At 40.5% G+C, this 18,917-nt stretch overlaps 1 protein-coding gene across 6 annotated transcripts in view; it reads left to right on the top strand.

Moving 5' to 3' along the window:
• The window catches only part of LOC140458462 (glutamate receptor ionotropic, kainate 2), a 445,566-nt gene that overhangs the window by 229,632 nt on the left and 197,017 nt on the right, over nt 1–18,917 (top strand). For all 6 annotated transcript variants that reach the window (XM_072553089.1, XM_072553097.1, XM_072553104.1 and 3 more), the window contains exons 6-7: nt 1,042–1,095; nt 1,789–1,962. In XM_072553089.1, the coding sequence (XP_072409190.1) occupies nt 1,042–1,095; nt 1,789–1,962 (228 nt within the window). The remainder of the gene's footprint in view (nt 1–1,041; nt 1,096–1,788; nt 1,963–18,917) is intronic.

The raw sequence follows: 18,917 nt of genomic DNA, 5'->3' as shown, positions 1-18,917 counted from the left end.
TAGGAAGAGCTATTGAACATGTTTTTTTTCTCTCTGATAAACATCTCATATGTAATACACCCTGGTAATCACATCATGGAACATTTTAAATTCAAGTGATAACAGCAGAAGCAAGTGCCTTCTCTCAAAACACTTAGAGTGCACTGGTTCATGGAAGATTTTACATTTCTGATTGTGCAAACAAAATCACTGCTTAGACTTGAAGGCTAATGTTACCTTCGCTTCCCTCATACTCTCAATCGTTTTATTCCTAAACTATCCGTAACTTACTTGAATAATGTTGATGCAAAATTTGACCCTTGATCAGATTGTATCTCTATGGGTATTCCTTATCTGGTAAAAAAATTTGAGTAGTCTTCTATAATCCTTTTAGCCATGATACTGCATAATGGAATAGCCTCTGGAAATATAGTAAACACATCCATTATAGTCAACTAATACTAATTCCTGATTTGTGTTTCAGTTTTGGGGTCTTGTATAAGGTTCCTCAGAAATGGAAATGGGTATTAAAGGGACTGGTTTTTTAAATGCCTGAAGTTTTCCAATTACCTGACATGTATGACATATCTGGCAAAATTCAACCACATCCTTATGCAGTCTAAGCCAATAAAAATGTTTTTGTATTTTGGCTTGAGTTTTCCTCAGTCCCAAATGACCTCTTACGGGTAATTCATGCTACCCACAACACCTCCTTTCAATACCCTCCAGCACAAAAAAAACATTTGGAAGTAAGTGGATATTTCTTAATTCTATCAGGGTCAGAAATAATGTTTTGGAATTGCTGGGCCATGATTTGTAACTTCACTGGGGATTTTGATAATTACACTCACTCTTTAATGAAACATCTGAGAACTAAATGCAAATCATACTTCACTGCTTTTAGCATCTGATTGACCAACCTGCTGGTATTTTTAACTTGATGCATTATAATTTTATTCAAATTATAAACTTTAATCTCCTGTGCATTGTACTCTAAATTTCTCTTAATTATGGAGGTGGCTGCTGCAGCTTGACCTGCCCATTCATTTTTTTTCCCCTCAGGCTTTGTCGATGGGAATGATGACTGAATATTATCATTACATTTTCACCACCCTGGTAAGTATTAAGTATACTCTTTTGCTATTTTCTGATAGGTGAGGATGTTGTTTTCTAATAACTGTTTGTACCTTATTCCCTTTCAATTCCCTAAATTATTGTGTTGAGTAAATGCCAGTCTGGAACATGGATTAAACTGTGACGTCCTTTTACACTGTAAGTGAAGTTAAAGATTATGAGTACATAACCCATTCTTTCTCAGTAGATCAAAACTGTGAGGGTCCTTATTTGCCTCTATTTTACCTTTCTCTTGGGATCTCCTGGCTTTTAAACCCCAAGTTTTGTGTCACCTATCCACTTCACCCCACCTTCTGCTCTATTCTCTTGAACCTTGTTGATGTCTAGCTTTAGTTATTGGTTGTTGTGGTTTCTAGCAGTAGTACAGCTTCATCCCTCAGAGTGCAACTGAGGGTTTATTTTTCCCTCAAGTATGACATTTACAGTGTAAAAGATGTATGCCTCTCATACTGGAAACAGATTTAACACTGAATTAGTTGTAACTCTCTATAGCAGATTGTAATTGTACACACACATGATTGTGCAGCTTTCACTCATTTTACTTTGAGACATGTGTGCAGGGATGCTATAGTCAGCATATCATGTTTAATGATATACCATCCTGCACAGTGGTTTTGAAGATATTTAATTCAGAATTTCCAATAACCTGCCTTGACATCAGAAAATTTCTTTCAGGACATCTTTGCTCTGGACTTGGAGCCTTATCGCTACAGTGGAGTGAACATGACAGGGTTCCAGATTCTCAACACTGAGAACAGCCAAGTTGCCTCCATAATTGAGAAGTGGTCAATGGAAAGATTACAAGCACCTCCCAAACCAGGCTCGGGTTTACTGGATGGATTTATGACGGTATGAAGAAAGATTGTAAAAGCTCCTGCAGGCAATCACATTACAAAATGTCAGAGTTTCATTCAAGTAGAAAAATGATGTCACAGCTGCAATATGAAACTATATCCACAGTCCTCTCACAAATGTCAAGGGACCAAAGAGGAAAATACTACTTTCTTTTCGGCAGGCTCTTACTATGTAAACTGATTCTATCGGCTGGATTTCATTGAAGCCTGAAGTTATAGCATTTCGAAAGCTGATTAGGTTTCTTTTATCGTTCACAAGTAATTTGACAGTTTTATCTTTTGTAGGAACATAAGTTAAGTGTGAGAAAAGGTCATTCATCTAGTAAAGGTCTTTTAATATATTAGCTTTGTGATAATAACATCCAATTATATTTTGAATATTTAATATTTAAACGTCATCCCCTTAGCTTGGTAGATTATTATAAACAGTTTATCATATTTCAAATACCCCTCTTTAGAATCTGTTTATAATTTATGTTTTACTCTTTTAACTCAATGTCTCTAGTCCACTGTTTTGTCCACTTTGAAATATATTGGCCAGGATTGCATAAGTAATTGAACAAACAGTGTCTATAATTTATCATGCCTGTAGTTGCCCACAGAATTATACTTGGCTTTTATGCAACAGTTTTACTGTAATTAGAGAACCATTTCAGCATGGCGCTGTCCGTAAGGGTTCTTGGAGTTGTGTTATCAAGGCAAGCAACAGAATGTCTATTTAAACAATCAGATTGAGCAATCGTTACTGAGATGCATAGAGTCCAAGTCAGCAAGTGGAAGAATTAATAGTTTATTTAGTGTAGAAACATAAACTGAAAGTGAATTAAAGAGAAGGAAGAGAGAAAAAAAGAGAAATAAAATGTAAATATTTTAATTAAAAAACAAAATCTCCAAACAATAGTTCAAATCTGGCCAAAGGCCTCTTGCAACGGAACCTTTCAATGACAGAGAGATTGGCTGACCGTAATTATGACTTATTGTTTGGTTAAAAATTCACTTACTCAATAATCAACAAGGTCTGCCATTTTCCGGCTTGATTTAGTTAGTGTCCAGTTGGTCAATACCACAGCTTCAGGTCAGGCGTGTGTTTGAATGCTGACCCTTGCAGTGAGGTACTGGGTGTTTTAGTGGGGGGAGTCAGGGCATCTCACACAGCAGCTTTATGACTCCTACACTTCACCCTGCAAGTGCCCAACAATGAAGTTGTTTTTCAGTTTTCTCCATAATAGTGGTGATCTTATAGCCTGGTAATCTTTATAGCCTCATTCTTGCCATAGAAACCAAGCCATAATTTAGCACTTTATGTACTGATATACCTCTTTTTCTCCCTGCTTTCTACACCTCAAATGCTACCTTTTTAAATCATTCCGCTGACCTGTACTTCCTACCTGGAATGCATTTTATCGTTCTTTACTGTGCCATTTCTGATGCATTATTTAGTTTTTATTTGGTATCAAATCAAACATGATATTTGATGTGAAGTCTGGCCAATACATTGACAAATCTTAATATTATTTCTGCAGAGAACTTTTATTGTGAAAATTTGTCCTGCAAATGAGCAATGTTGTGTCCTGGGAGTACATATTAGGATTTTAGGTATGAATGAGAGTGCACCTGAGGTTCTTTGATTCATTCATGTGAATTGTGATGCAATGGAGCTGCTGGCCTACATAATTGGAGTGCAAGTAACATAAACTCTCATCTCCGGACTATGGTCTTGACTATATGTTATGGTATTGGGTTAAATTTCTGCATTTCTTCAGTACATCATCAGGATATTGAATGTCACATGCCTATTGATTTCACTTGAATCTGTAACTATAAGGGTCAAGAGAAAGTGAGGACTACAGATGCTGGAGATCGGAGTCGAAGAGTGTGGTGCTGGAAAAACACAGCCGGTCAGGCAGCATCCGAGGAGTGGGAGAGGCGACGCTTCGGGCATAAGCCCTTCGTCAGGAATGAGGCTTGTGGGCTGGGGGCTGAGAGATAAATGGAAGAGGGGTGGGACTAGGTGGAAGGTAGCTGGGAAAGCGATAGGTAGATGAAGGTGGGAATGAAAGTGATAGGTCGGAGGGAAGGGTTGAGCAGATAGGCAGGAAGGAAGATGGTAGGACTGTTCAAGAGGGTGGTGCTGAGTTGGAAGGTTGGTACTGGGATAAGATGGAGGGAGGGGAAATGTGGAAACTGGTGAAATCCCGTGTGCTGGGAGGGTTCCAAGGCAGGAGATGAGGTGTCCTTTCTCCAGGTGTCGGGTAGTTAGGGTTTGGTGATGGAGGAGGCCCAGGACCTGCATGTCCTTGGCAGAGTGGGATGGGGAGTTAAACTGTTCAGCCACAGGGTAGTGGGGTTGGTTAGTGCAAGTGTCCCAGAGATATTCTCTGAAACAATCTGCAAGTTGGCATCCTGCCTACCCAATGTAGAGGAGACCACATCGTGTGCAACAGATGCAGTAGATGACATGTGTGGAAGTACAGGTAAACTTCTGTTGGATGTGGAATGATTCTTTGGGGCCTTGGAGAAAGGGGAGGGGGGGGAGGTGTGGGCACAGGTTTTGCATTTCTTGCGGTGGCAGGACAGGTGCCAGGAGTAGGGTTGGTGTGGGGTGTGGACTTGACAGTGGAGTTGCGGAGGGGTGGAGAGGGAAATATGTCTCTGGAAGTGTCTATTTGCAGGTGACGGAAATGACGGAAAATGATGCGGTGTACCCGGATGTTGGTCGGGTGGAAGATGAGAGCCAAGGGGGTTCTGTCCTTGTTGCAATATGAGGATCAGACAGGAACTAACTTGAAAATTACCATTGCTGAGTAGTTTCGCTGAAGAGGATTAGAAGGGATTATTTAATTAAAATGCAGATGCTAGGCGTCTGAAACCAAAACAAACAATTTCGGCAGCATTGGGCAGGTCAATTAGTATCAGCCAAGAGCTGAGACCAGAAAACATTAAGGTTTGATGGGGATTTTAACGGTTTACCTTTATTTCTTACTGCACTCTGCCTTGCACTCCCCCACCCACCCCGTGTAACCATGCCTACTAATCGCTTTCCCCAATTCCAATGATAGACATGTTTTCCATGTCTTGTAATGTATTGATTTCCGTGAATAGGCCTCCTGTTGTCTCCCATCAATATCACTTCAGCCATTTAACCACCTTCTGTTACCCATTTAAACACTTTATGGGCTATTCTATTTCTTCTTCCTATGTTTTTTCCCTTCTCTTCGTTTTGCTCTTTTTTAAAAATGCTGTTCATCTGGGCTCTCTTCCAGTTATGGCAACTGAGTATGCAGTTTGATCTATTAATTTTTCTGCTGTCCTCACAGGTATTGACTAACCCACTGACTGTTTCCAGGATTTTTCTGTTTTAGCTGCAAAAACTTCTTAGAGTTGAGCGCATATAAAATGATTATGATAATAGCTAATCTGGATGGCTGGTCACCGAAATGTAACAAAGTGGTCCAGATTTGAACCTTATCCCAATGTACTACTTAATTTGCCTGAAGGCAGAATTTTGCATGCATAATTAAGATGACCTAACAAGCTTTGCAGCTTCATTAGCATAACTTTTCCCCGCTAATTGCCCAACTATCATCTGTTTTCGCTGGTGTACTTTAATCTTGGCTGTGTTATATTCTGACAGCATGGAATTCCATCCGTCAACTATACTCGTTAGTTCAGAAGCTACATTTTTAATTCATAACCTAAATAAATTACCTTGCAATCAGCAGCAACAACTTGCATATAGAACAGTACCTTTCATGCAGCAATATATCCCAAGGCCATTTGTCAAACAAAATTCTAACTCTGGATTTTCCTGCCTCCAACTGTTTTGGAATAGAGGTGGGGAATATTTAATGAGGCTTGACTGAGAGTCTGGTCTCCCATAAAATGTTTTACTTTGTTGATATGGGGAGGAGGGTTATTAGATAAGGGGAATGGCAGGTATCTTTTCCCTCGGTTGAAGGATTTCAAGACTACGGAGCATATCTTTAAGATGAGAGGGGAAAGATTTTAACAAGACATAGGGCATTTTTTTTTACACAGAGAGTGGTTTGTGTTGTTTTTGGAATTAACATCCAGAGGAAGTGGTGGATATGGGTACATTTACAACATTTAAAAGATGCTTAAATAAGTACACAAATAAGAAATCTTTGGAGGGATATGGGTCAATTGCAGACAGGTGGGGCTAGTTTAGTTTGGGATCAGACAGCATGGATTGATTGGAACAAAGTCACTGTTCCTGTACGGTGTGACTCTATGATTCTATAATATGGGGGTGGAAACTGAGAAACATTTATCTTTTATTGACAGCTTTGGGATAAGCATTAATAAGCTTTATTTCCCTCTGATCTGTTTTGTCAATAGCTCAAAGATTATTTACACGAGATAAAAGGGATCATGGGCTTATACTTTCTGATATTGATACTTTAAAGTTCTGACTGATTTTTTTAATAAGATTGTAGGAAATTTTAAGAAAAGTACGGTGTCTAAAAAATTGAGCAGGTAGTTTCACATGCTCCATCATATCATAGGGTTCATTGATAGTGTACAGAGTATGTACTGGGTGAATGGGCAGGGAAGTGTTATGAGGTGAAAGTGAGGACTGCAGATTGGAGTTGAGACTGTGGTGCTGGAAAAGTACGGCAGGTCAGGCAGCATCTGAGGAGCAGGAGAATCAACGTTTCAGGCAAAAGCCCTTCATTAGGAATAAGGCTGTGAGCTGAGGTGGTGGAGAGATAAATGCGAGGGGTGTGGGGCTGGGGGGATAGGTAGCGGAGAGTGCAATAGGTAGATGGAGGTGGGGTTAATGGTGATAGGTCAGAGAGGAGGGTGGAGCGGATAGGTGAGAAGGAAGATGGACAGGTAGGACAGGTCATGAGGTCGGAGCTGAGTTGGAAGGTTAGAACTGGGATAAGGTGGAGGGAGGGAAAATGAAGAAACTGGTGAAATCCACATTGATCCCATGTGGTTGAAGGGTCCCGAAGTGGAAGATGAGGTGTTCTTCTCCCAGGTGTTGGGTGGTTAGGGTTTGGTGATGGAGGAGGCCCAGAACCTGCATGTCTTTGGTGAAGCGGAAGGGGGAGTTAAAGTGTTCGGCCACGGGGCGGTGGAGTTTGGTTGATGCGAGTGCAAGTGTAATGAGTCAGCATGGAGGGTATTTAGGTGGGTGGGGTTAATGAGGAGAATGAAGTTGGCAAAGGAAATAGCGGACAGAAGGCCTAACATACAAGAAAACAATTGGACCAAAATCCCAGAGAATTGAGAGAAGCCTTTAAAGCCAACGCCATCACGCAACACTGCTGTGTCCATCGTTGATCTGCTTCCAGACAGCAGGCCTGATTCCGTCTTGCATTCCATCCGTCCGTGCGCCCCCCCCCCCCCCCCCCCCAAATCCTTGGTTGAAAGTTGTGTTTTATGAGGCAATTTCTACCAAGGCAGACATGTTGTATCAGATAATTTCCCAATATGAATTACCCATCGCAAAGATGGAAATCCATCCCTGAGCCATGTCTGGAGACATTAGGACAGATGTTGGATGGTTGTTGAGATGGAGAAGGTCACTGAGATAATGACGGATGAGTCCCTGGAAAAATTGGAAAACAAAGACTCACAATATTTAAAATAACAACATTAATCCTTTCTTAAGGAAGTAAATGCACCCTGCACCGAATAAGATGTACCTGGTGCAATTAACAAAATACTCTTCAGTACTGTTGGATGTCAGCAATTCGAAACATTTACAATCCACAGTTCATTAAACTTTTGACTGTATGCTGAGGAATTTGCATTGACAGAGTATTGGATTATTTTCAAGATTAGCATTTTCAGTGCTGAGTACACCGAGTAATCTGCTCCAAAAACATAAGAGCCCAGCAGGAGCAGAGCTTGCAGTGAACACACTGCATTAAATTGCAAGCGCACAGCCCTATCATCTTCTGTCCATTCATCTTAATAAGGAGTAAATCATGGGTTGGGACACACAACCTCCCTCAACACACACTTTGTGAATGTTATTCCCAACTGGGAGTGTGAAATTGCTCCTTTCAGTGGTGTTTTCCAACTCTGATGTTAAAATGAGAATGAAAACCCGTGTCATTCAGTTGGAATGCTGCTTTCTGAGCTTTACAGATTTGCAGCCAGCCATGAGCAATCTGAATTAATATAGCACCTATAAGTGGTAGAATATGTGAAACCACCTTAAGGTGGGAAACCCAAAAAAAACTGATTTACAAAGGAGGCATTAGGTCAGGTGATCAAAAGCTCGGTCAAGGAGGAATTAACAGTGGATTCTGTGATAGTGTGAGAAGCCAAATTAATTTCTTAGTGAGACCTCACATGTCTCAATGTCAGAGTTCAAATATACATTTTATACTTAGCAACAATCTTTACATCTAGTTAATGATCCTGTTCAGCAAACAGAACTGGGCAAGTTTCACTGATATTTCAGTCCCATTCAAATGAAAACAAGACATTTTTGTATTGCAGTGAAAGAACTGTTTCAAAAATAAAAAAATAGGCTATCTTGAGCTCTTAAGCTCCTCACTTTGGATATTATAAGATAGGAGCTTGCTTGCACAATGTTAAATCAAAGATCACCATAAGTGATCAGGAGATTGATGCTTCTAACTGTATACGCTCATGTAGGAAAAGCTAATTATATCAATTGGCTCAGTAGTATTTCTCGTTTAATATAACCAGCAATTTGATGGTTTTTGTGAGTGAGCAACATTGCAAAATTGCACTTTTTAAAATTCTTCTCATTGTCGTCAAGAGCAATTCTAATTTCTTTTAAAAATATTTCTATTGTTCCCCAGTTATGTGATAGATATCAAAACCTTGGTCTGAATGGTCATCTTTAAATTCAGCTCAATCAGAGAATGCTGAAGAGCCTCAAGTGCGTTAATTTTGACCAAACTGGATACTGCATTTGATTGTTCGGTGTCCACAACATAAACTGATCCATAATTCACCATTAATTTGTGTTGATTTTACAGCAATCTGATAAGGGACGATTGCTATGGAAACTGAACTGATGCACTGTTGCAAGGCAGGCCATTCTTCCGATGCTGAATTTGAGTCCCTTCCAAATCCACACAGGGCACTTTCAGTATATGGCTTTATCTCCCACTTCAAATTATCAGTTCAGTCCATGTGTGCAATATAAATCACTTCTCTGCTTCGTCATCATCTATCCTCTAAATAATTCAAGTCACTTTTTGAATGGTTTCCAAAGGAAACCTGACAGAGACAGTCAAATGTAATATCCTGTGTCTTTCTCTGAGCTGCAAAAGAAATCCATCACTGGGTTCTGTTCTGTACCAAATGAATAACGATGCATGAATTCTTCACAATATATGTCTGTGTAAACAATAGACTGCCTTAAACATTACAACTTCTTTTAGTCCCTTTGTGTGCATTTAAAATAGTACCAGATGGCAGTATTTGATGCAATGTTTACTACTTGCTTCTTTTAAACAGAAAAATTCTTTGCTGATTTGTGTGTTCAGTGACACAAGAGGTGTTAATATGAGAATGGGACAGAGAGAGAGAGACAGAGACAGGAATGGAGAGATTTGACTTTGCCACATGGTGCTCGTATAAAACATTCATATTTGGGTGTAGCATAGACAAAGATGTTGCAAAAAGCCCGCGAAACTCTGCCCCAACATACTGCAGTAACTTCAGTTGTAGTGCAGTGTTTGCTGCCATATCAGTGTAAATGATTCTATTTATACACAAGCCCCTATTTCAGTATTTCTCCAGAAGATATCCAGTTGACTCCAAATTACTGGGTTATGTTGCACATTTGGAATGGGGTTAAATTCAAATCTGTTATTTTAGTTTGAATGTCTGCAATTATCATAACCTGAAATGACTTTCTTCACCTCCTCCCCCTATTTGACTGGGAGTATAAAACTGTTGTTGATGTGCACAGCTCTTGAATATAGATCTAGGGATCATAATGTGGTCTTTAAGTGATTCCTCATTTCATCTTACCTATGGTCCTCAGCTGCTTGCCATAAACCTGGTGATAAGGGCTGCCTGCGCACAAGAGCACAATGAGACTGCTGCATAATGAAGTCCATGAGTGCTACAAGTAAATGAGATATTGACATGCATGATTCATTCCCTATGGGTACACAATAGCTGCAGGTTGAGGTAATGGAACTGGTCAGTTCTGGTATATGGCAGAGTTAATATCTAGATCTGAAAAGCAAGGTTGGCTATATAAGTTAGCTCACTGAGCTGGAAGGTTTATTTTCAGACGTTTCGTCACCATACTAGGTAACATCATCAGTGAGAGTCTCTCATGAAGTGCTGGTGGTATGTCTCACCTCTCTACTTATAGGTCTTGGTTTCTTAAGGTGGGTGATGTCATTTCCAGTTCTTTTTCTCAAGGGAGGTAGATAGGATCTAAATGTTGTGGTTGTGTTCGCCGAGCTGGGAATTTGTGATGTAACACAAATTCCCAGCTCGGCGAACACAACCACAACAATGAGCACCTGAGCTACAAATCTTCTCACAAACTTTGAATAGGATCTAAATCGATGTGTTTATTGATGGAGTTTTGGTTAGAATGCCATGCCTCTAATAATTCTCGTGCGTATCTTTGTTTCGCCTGTCCTAGGATATGTGTGTTGTCCCAATCAAAGTGGTGTCCTTCTTTGTCTGTATGTATAGAAACTAGAGGTAGCAGGTCATGTCTTTTGGTGGTCAGTTTCTTGCTAGTTTGTCCATACTGTAAAAGATGCGACAACCAAAAGATAAGGATAGTAAGATTCAGGAACCTTGGATGATGACATATGGAAAGGTTAAAAATGTGTTGCTGGAAAAGCACAGCAGGTCAGACAGCATCAAAGGAGAAGGAGAATCGACGTTTCGGGCATAAGCCCTTCTTCAGGAATCTTATGCCCGAAACATCGATTCTCCTTCTCCTTTGATGCTGCCTGACCTGCTGCGCTTTTCCAGCAACACATTTTTAAGCTCTGATCCCCAGCATCTGCAGTCCTCACTTTTTCCCATATGGAAAGGTTAGTCAAAAAGAAAAAAGGAAGCATATGTAAGATTTAGGAAATCAAATATAGGCCCTTACAGAATATAAAGAAAGCAGAGAAGAACTTAAACAAGGAATTAGGAGGGCTTAGTCCTTGGCAGGTAGCATTTAGGAGAATCCCAAGGCATTTTATACATATACTAGAAGCAAGAGGGGAGCTGGAGCAAGAGTTGTTCCACTTAATGACACAGGAGCTAGAGGAAGTGGGTGAAATCCTTAATGAGTACTTTTTATCATTATTCACCAAGGATAAAGACATGGATAATGGTAAGATTAGGGATGGGTCTACTGATATTCTAGACATATTAAAAAGGAGGAGGTGTTGGGTATCTTGAAAAATGTTCAGGTAGTTAAATCCCTAGGTCCAGATGCGAACTATCCCAGAATACTGAGGGAGGCAAGGGAGGAGATTGCTAGGGTCTTGACAGGAATCTTTGTCTCCTCTCTAACTACAAGTAAGATGCCATAAGGCTAGAAAATAGCCATATTGTTCCTTTGTTTAAGAAGGCAACAGCAATAGCCCAGGAAATTGTTGGTAAGTGAGCCTTATGTCAATGGTACGAAAATTATTGGAGAAAATTCATAGGGACAGAAATTGCTTGCATCTGGAGAACACTAGCCTTGTTTGGGCTAGTCAGTGTGGTTTTATATCGGGGAGGTTTTATCTCAAAAACTTGACTGAGTTTTTCATGAAAGTAAAGAAGATGTTTGATGAGAGTAGGTCAGTGCATTATTGTCTACATGGACTTTCCAAAATCAGTTGACAAGGTACCTCATGGTAGGCTGACCAGAAGACTAAGTCACATGGGATCATGCTGAGATGGGAAATTGGACACAAAATTGGCTTACTTAAGGGAGACAGAGGTTAATTGTGGAAAGGCATTTTTCTTACTAGAGAGCCATTAGGAACATTGATATATAAAGTGATCTTGGGTGGTAAAGAAGGCATATGATATGTTAGTCTTCATTGGTTGGAACATTGAGTATTAAAGTTGGCAAGTGATGTTGTAGATGTAAAAGACTTTTGTTAAGCCACATTAAGCCATATTGTATACAGTTCTGGTCACCATACCATAGAAAGGATGTGGAGGCTTTGGAGAGGGTGCAAAGAAGGTTTACCAGGATAGTGCCTGGATTCAACGCTAAGACAAACGTGGGTCTTTTTTGCGAGAACATTGGAGGCTGAGGTATTCTGATAGAAGTATATAAATGTATGAACAGCATGCATGGAGTGGATAGTGGGAGTCTTTTTCCCTGGGGTAGAAATGTCAAATTTTAGGGCGTGTAGGTTTAAGGTGAGAGGGGAAAAGTTTAAACGGAATGTGTACACTGAGTGTAATAGGTGTCTGGAATGTTCTGCCAGAATTGTGGACCAAAGGGCCTGTTCCTATGCTGTGCTGCTCTGTGTTCGACTTTGTGTGTAAGACACCCCACACACAAGTTGATTGCTGTTTTTGCCTTGGTAGCCATTGGCAATGCAATCCTTGCCCTGCTCTGGGGTAACTCTTATTACTGTTTTAAGTGTCAGATTTGAGAAAGGATGTCCCTCTTGAAGTAAAGACATCTCTTATGTTATTCCTCATTGTGGCAGTAACCCCAGATCATGCTAGATTGACATGCCTCCTGTTGAGCACCCTTCTCCCATTCCTTTTTCCTGTTTTGTGTGGCCTCAGTTCATTCTCCTCATCAGGCTGTATAACAGGGAGAATGCCTACTAATACATCCTTGTCTGAAAAGAACTGATTTTTGCAAAAACCTTGCAGTCAGGAGAAAATCCTTCAGCGTTTGCCCACTCACACCAAAGCACCAAACACTTATGTAATCATAGGTGAAAGTGAGGACTGCAGATGCTGGAGATCAGAGTCAAGATTAGAGTTGTGCTGGAAAAGCACAGCAGGTCAGGCACATCTGAGGAGCAGGAAAATGCTGCCTGACCTGCTGTGCTTTTTCAGCACCACTCTCATCTTGATTTGTGTAATCATAACAAATGCCTGAGGAAATCAACTAACAACGAATGTTTAAGTTATTGATTATTCCTTTCACTGTTTTTAAGCACTTGTGCTGCTTAAAATGTGTTTAACTGTATGCAATTAAGCAAAAGTTTAGGCTAGATTGTTTAGCTCCACTGAAGTCAAATCTGCATTGCCATCTAATCAACACCACAATCTTTCTATTCTGTTGCTAACTCCCTCACAAGTATAGTGCCTGACATGATTTTTCATGGAATTATTTGTGTGTGCTTCAAACATTATCTGGACTTCAAAAGTTTCCATAGCACACCAGCAATGAATGAAAGTTGCTGAGCACAATTCTATGCCTTTCATTTTTATATAAGTGTGTTTTCTCCAATAACAACTCGAATTGATTCCATCATAGACAACAGACAATAGACAATAGGTGCTGGAGTAGGCCATTCTGCCCTTCGAGCCTGCACCACCATTCATTGTGATCATGGCTGATTATCCTCAATCAGTATCCTGACAGTATCATGTCAAATTAATAATATTGTTTTATTGATGTCTCAGAATATATTAGATCCTTAATAATTTTTCCTTTTCAATCTTCAGGTCCAATCTAATCATTTTGTATGCAAATTCAATTTGATGTTTTCAACAGAAAATAAAAGCTTTGCAGTGGACACCACTGTATCTCTGTTGGACACCCCTGTGACTGTATAATATCTCTGTAAGACAGTTCCGTGTTTGTGTGATAACTGTAGGACACCTTTGTGTATGCATGATATCACTGTAAGACAGCTCTGTGTTTCCGTGATATCGCTGTAGGATGCCTTGTTTTCTCCCACCCACTGGGACATTTATCATTCTATCGAAAAACTACTCGTTGAGGTGGAGATGTGTTACAAATCCTGAAGAAAATGGAAATTATGGAAAGAAGCTTAAGAAAGTCAGGCTGAAAGGAAGGATTTAAATGATTAAAAAAATATAAAATTGCACAAAAGATGGAAAGAAATGCAGAGGTCTGTTTTATTCTGCTAAAATGCTAATAAATGATCCTTCACCAGTGAGTGAAATAAAGGAAGCTGGTGGAATTAACTCGTACTAATTTTGAAGTTAGGAAGCACTGAAGGAATGAACCCTCAGACAGTACTCCCTGCAGTTCTAAAAGATCCAAAATAGATAACACTCTGATCTGACCAAGATACCCTGCTCATTAGCAGTTCACTATGACGTGTGGAATTGTGCATTGACAACGACTCAGCCGGGATTATGAATTCTGTGGTCATAAAGAAAGAGTTGATAACTTCTTTAAGATTAGAGTACAGTGAGATTTTGAGTTTTAGGGAGTTCATGTCAAAGGAAGTGAAATCCTCATTACTTCTTAAGAAATTAGAAGTACTTCACCAGATTGCCAAGAAATTGATTGATTCATAGCTGCCCATAATGTAAAAGGAAAATCTAAGATGCTGATTACTCACCAGCTGTCGCATTTCTTGACAATGGGAGAAAACACCGATTGAGTGACCCTTCATCATGTAAATGCCTTAAAGATAAGGGAATACTTTCTTCATTCCTCTTAGAAAACCAATCCCATGCTTCCAAAACATTGTTTTTCCATTTTGTGTTTAAAACCCAAATGTCTGGTATAAAATTGGCTTACTGAGCTATTGCATCAATGTTTTAGAATATAACATTCCTAAATTTAATCTGACTTGCAGTTTGATTGAAATGACAAAGCAGTTTTGTAAATGTACACCTTGAGTTGTGAATTTAGCAAGTGTATAGATTAGATTAAATAAATGCACTGAACATGAAAAGGGAAGTATAATACACTCCTATTCAAAGATGAAAGTTATTAATTATTTCCAAAATTGGACAGTCTATGAGTAATTATATCAATTGAAGCTGGTTATAGTGTAGATCAACATTGGAAAAATGATTTTAATAGATGGTCACTGACTGTACACCACAATGTATTACTTTCTATTTCATGAAAAAGAGATCATTAAAGAGCTTATTGGTCCATAATGGGAAATGTCTCTCTGTCCAACAAGTGTAAGATCTCCCAGGTTAATTGAGTTTAGGTAATCTCCATCCCTACAATTTGATCCTAATTCTCTGGAAGAAGATTGATTGGAATCAGTTACCAATGATTTCATGTTGAACGTCATCTACAAAATAACAACACCCATGTGCTCTTGTTGTTTAACTGGTTGCTTGATGTGAGAATAGAATATAGGAACTGAAACAGGTCATTAGACTTTGAAGCCTATAGAATTAGTTGATCTGTACCTTAGCTCCATTTACTTATGTTGGGCTTGACTTGGTAGGAAGTTCCCCAGAAAACTCAATTTGATCTCAGGATGTGGGTGTTAACAGGCGTCTGGGCTGTATCCCCTATAAACCTTGTGAAGGCAACCTTGTGAACTGTTGAATGCAACAGCAATCTGAGACTTCTTAAATCCAGCTTTAAAAAATACAGAACAAAAACAGCTATATAGCCTTCAGCCCTCCCAAAAAGAACCGGTTCATTTTCTACAACAAACCAAATTTCCATTTTCCCAGTTTATGTTTCCAAAGAGAGTAGTCCTTACACTACTTATTTCTAGTGCTCAGATTTGAGCTAGTTGGGTTAATTATCAGAAGGTTGCCAGTGAAACTATACTTCAGTGAGCAAGTGGCATAAATCAAACTAAAAAAAAGGGATAAAGAGAGGTATTCAAATGATGTGAACTCAGCTTATTTTCTTAATACTCAGTGATGGTGAGCAGCATTCCTGTGAACAGTAATGTTTTGAATATTTAAGGTTGGGCTGATATGAGGTAACTTACATTTGCAACATGCAAATGCCAGAGCCTCCAATAAAAATGAAGCTAACCATTGCCCCATGACATTCAATGCCATTAACATCGCTGAGTACCCCAGTATCAATACCTTGGGTGTTGTCATTGATCAGAAACTGAACTGGACTCACCAATATAAATACAGCTATAAGAACAGGCCAGAGGCTGGGAATCCTACAATGAATAACTCATCTCCTGACTTCCCAAAGCTTATCCACTGTTTACAAGGTTCAAGTCGGGTGTGGTGGAATACTCCCCACTTCTCTGGATGAGAGCAGCTCCAACAACGGTCAAGAAGATTGACACTACCCAGGGCATAGCAATTAGATTGATTTGCACCACATCCACAAGAATTCATTCCCTCCACCACCAACACTCAGGAACAGCAGTACTGTTTACAAGATGCACTGCAGAAATTCACCAAGACTCCCTAGACAGGACTTTCCAAACCCACAACACTGACATCTAGAAGGGTAAGGGCAGCAGATACATGGAAACCCAAACATCTGTATGTTTCCCTCCAAGCCACTCACCATCTTGATTTGGACATACTTCACCACTCTGCAGTGTCACTAGGTCAAAATTCAGGAACTCTCACCCTACCATCATTGTGGTTGTGTTTATACCAAACAGGTTGTAGTAATTCAAGAACACAGCTCACCAATACCTCCTCAAAGGCAATCAGGGATGTGCAATAAATGCCAGCCAGCCAGTGAAGTCAACATTCACTAATGAACAAAGAATGGTTTTCCCTGACAAAAGAGGTCAGTTAACAGGGGGCACACATTTAAGGTGATTTTTTTGAAGGGTTGGTGGGGACATGAGGATAAATAGTTTTACCAAGAGAATGGCTAGCATTTGGAATTCACTGTACTGTTCAATTGAGAGGGAAACCCCCAAAATAATTAAACTCAATCTGGATTGGTTTCTGAAGCATTTCTGACCACAAACAACGTGTTGGAAAGTAGTATTAGAATGGGAGGCTAGATTTTCAGCCAGCACAAACACAATAAGCTACATGACCTATGCTGTGATATTTTGGTGGTTCTATAGTATCCAGAAATCTATTGATTTCTATTGCAATAGAGCATCCATTGCTCTCTGGAGCAGAGAATTCCAAAGATTCGTCACCTTCTGAGTGAACAAATTCTTCTTCATCTCAGTCTTAAATGTCCTATTCCGTGTTCTGAGATCATATCCCCAGGTTCAAGCCTCTCCAACCAGAGGAAACACTGGGCTGAATTTGACAGAAAGTCAGCTAAATGTCAGTTTTGCAGTGTTTTCTCTCTGTGAGGTCTTGCAAATTATCTCACACAATTCTCCACTGCTCCGTTTAGAAGATATGCACCACCTCCCAATAGTACCACGCTCATACTATCATGTGCTCTCCAACATTGGAAGTGCCCAATGCTGCCAGAACTTTGTGGAATTCATCCTGCTGGCACCACAATAACTTGCAATGGTGTAGCGGGCCAAGCATTACCAGCCAGGAATAACCCTTCACAGTTGCAATATGTAGAGAATTGCCCCAGAGGTAGGTGATCAAGACAAGCTGGCATCCCAATTTGTTAATGGGATCCTGGAAGTTCTGATGGATGGGATGCTGAAGAAGAGGGACATCCTTTTTCCTGATGACCAGCCTAGTCTGAAGTTGTGGCCTGGGTCAGTGCATTGTCCACAGTCCGGGTGAGCATTAAGCAGTGTTGGTAACACATTAATGACTATCTGTGCTCCACAAGGATAAGTGTCACCATTCTCTCTATACTACCCTGTATTCGGGCTAACTCGCCTATTCCACGCACCTCCTACCAAGTCTCATGGTCTACTGCATTCAGTGTTGCACTTTCCTTCCATGTCTTGCATCCACCTCGTTCCCTCAAATTAATCATTCATCTTGTCCAATGCTTTTATACTCACTTAGTTAGGAAACATCACCACTTCTCCTCCACCTGCGCCAACCATTTCCATCACACTTAATCTCCTCCCTCCCCCTCCCTTTGTTTAATTGCAGGAGATATTGGCTCATAATAGGGTTGAAAGAGCCAGGAAGGACAATGGGTGATATCTGTGCCCTCACCCTATGTGAGGAGAGGATCCTTGATGTCATGAGTGAGTCTAGAGACTGCTCATCTGGGGATGTTTGGACCTCCACCTCCCAGTAATAAGGTAATATTCATTGTACTACGCTTCTATTGCTACCATTGTGAAAGTATTCTTAACATGCCTAAGCTTCTACCCTAGTTTCGATACTGATTGTCTCTTTTGTGTCCTACAGATTCCAGTGGCACCGACAACATCAGTACCCAAAGAGATCAGCTTGTGAAGATAGTGTCTCCTCCTCCACCTCTGAGGAAGAACACACAGACTCTTCAGAGGATGCACTGGCCAAGCTGCCACTTGCATCTTCCTTCAGCTCAGATATTGACATCTTGATGGATACTTTAGCTGGAGTAGAGTCAGGAGCACATCTGGTGAGCGCATCACTGTCATGTCTCTGCAGATAGTAGAGGAAGACACACACCAGGGCTCTGGCATTCAGAGGAATGCTGGAGACCAGGAACTCTCTCAACCTCAGGTAGGAGAGGGCCCTATGCTGTTGGCCACTAGTAACTTCATTCAAATGCAAAACAAACACTGGAGCAGCAGGCAGGATTGATAGAGATACTCAGGAAACTGAAGTTAAGGTTGGAGGAGTCCATCAAATAATATCAGTATTCTGCTGGCTTCGATGTGTGAGCATCTGACCATCTCCATGGACAGGGAGTGGCTGCCATGGAGGCTGAGGCCCAGCAGACTCAATCTCTACTGGATGAATCTACAGCCATCTCACGGTTAGCAACGATGGCAACAGGCTGATAAAGGATCTTGACCTTGCTCCAATTATCCCTTTCCTCATTAGGAGACAATGTGATGCCAGTAGGGACCCTGCCAGAGATGGAACCATGACTGCCCACCCCGTGCAATCTCCAGAGGTGCCCAGGCCTTCCACCTTCACCCTGCCTGGAATCCCTATCCCTATGGCTGTTCAAACCACGGATGGTGACCCTGCATTTTGCCAAGTCTGTTTCAGCCTGTCCATGCCCTCAAGCCTCCTCCAATG

This window comes from Chiloscyllium punctatum, chromosome 3, assembly GCF_047496795.1.
Source record: "Chiloscyllium punctatum isolate Juve2018m chromosome 3, sChiPun1.3, whole genome shotgun sequence".
NCBI lineage: Eukaryota > Metazoa > Chordata > Chondrichthyes > Orectolobiformes > Hemiscylliidae > Chiloscyllium > Chiloscyllium punctatum.
The sequence above is the reverse complement of the archived record's forward strand: the minus strand, read 5'-3'. Positions and strand labels throughout refer to the sequence as shown.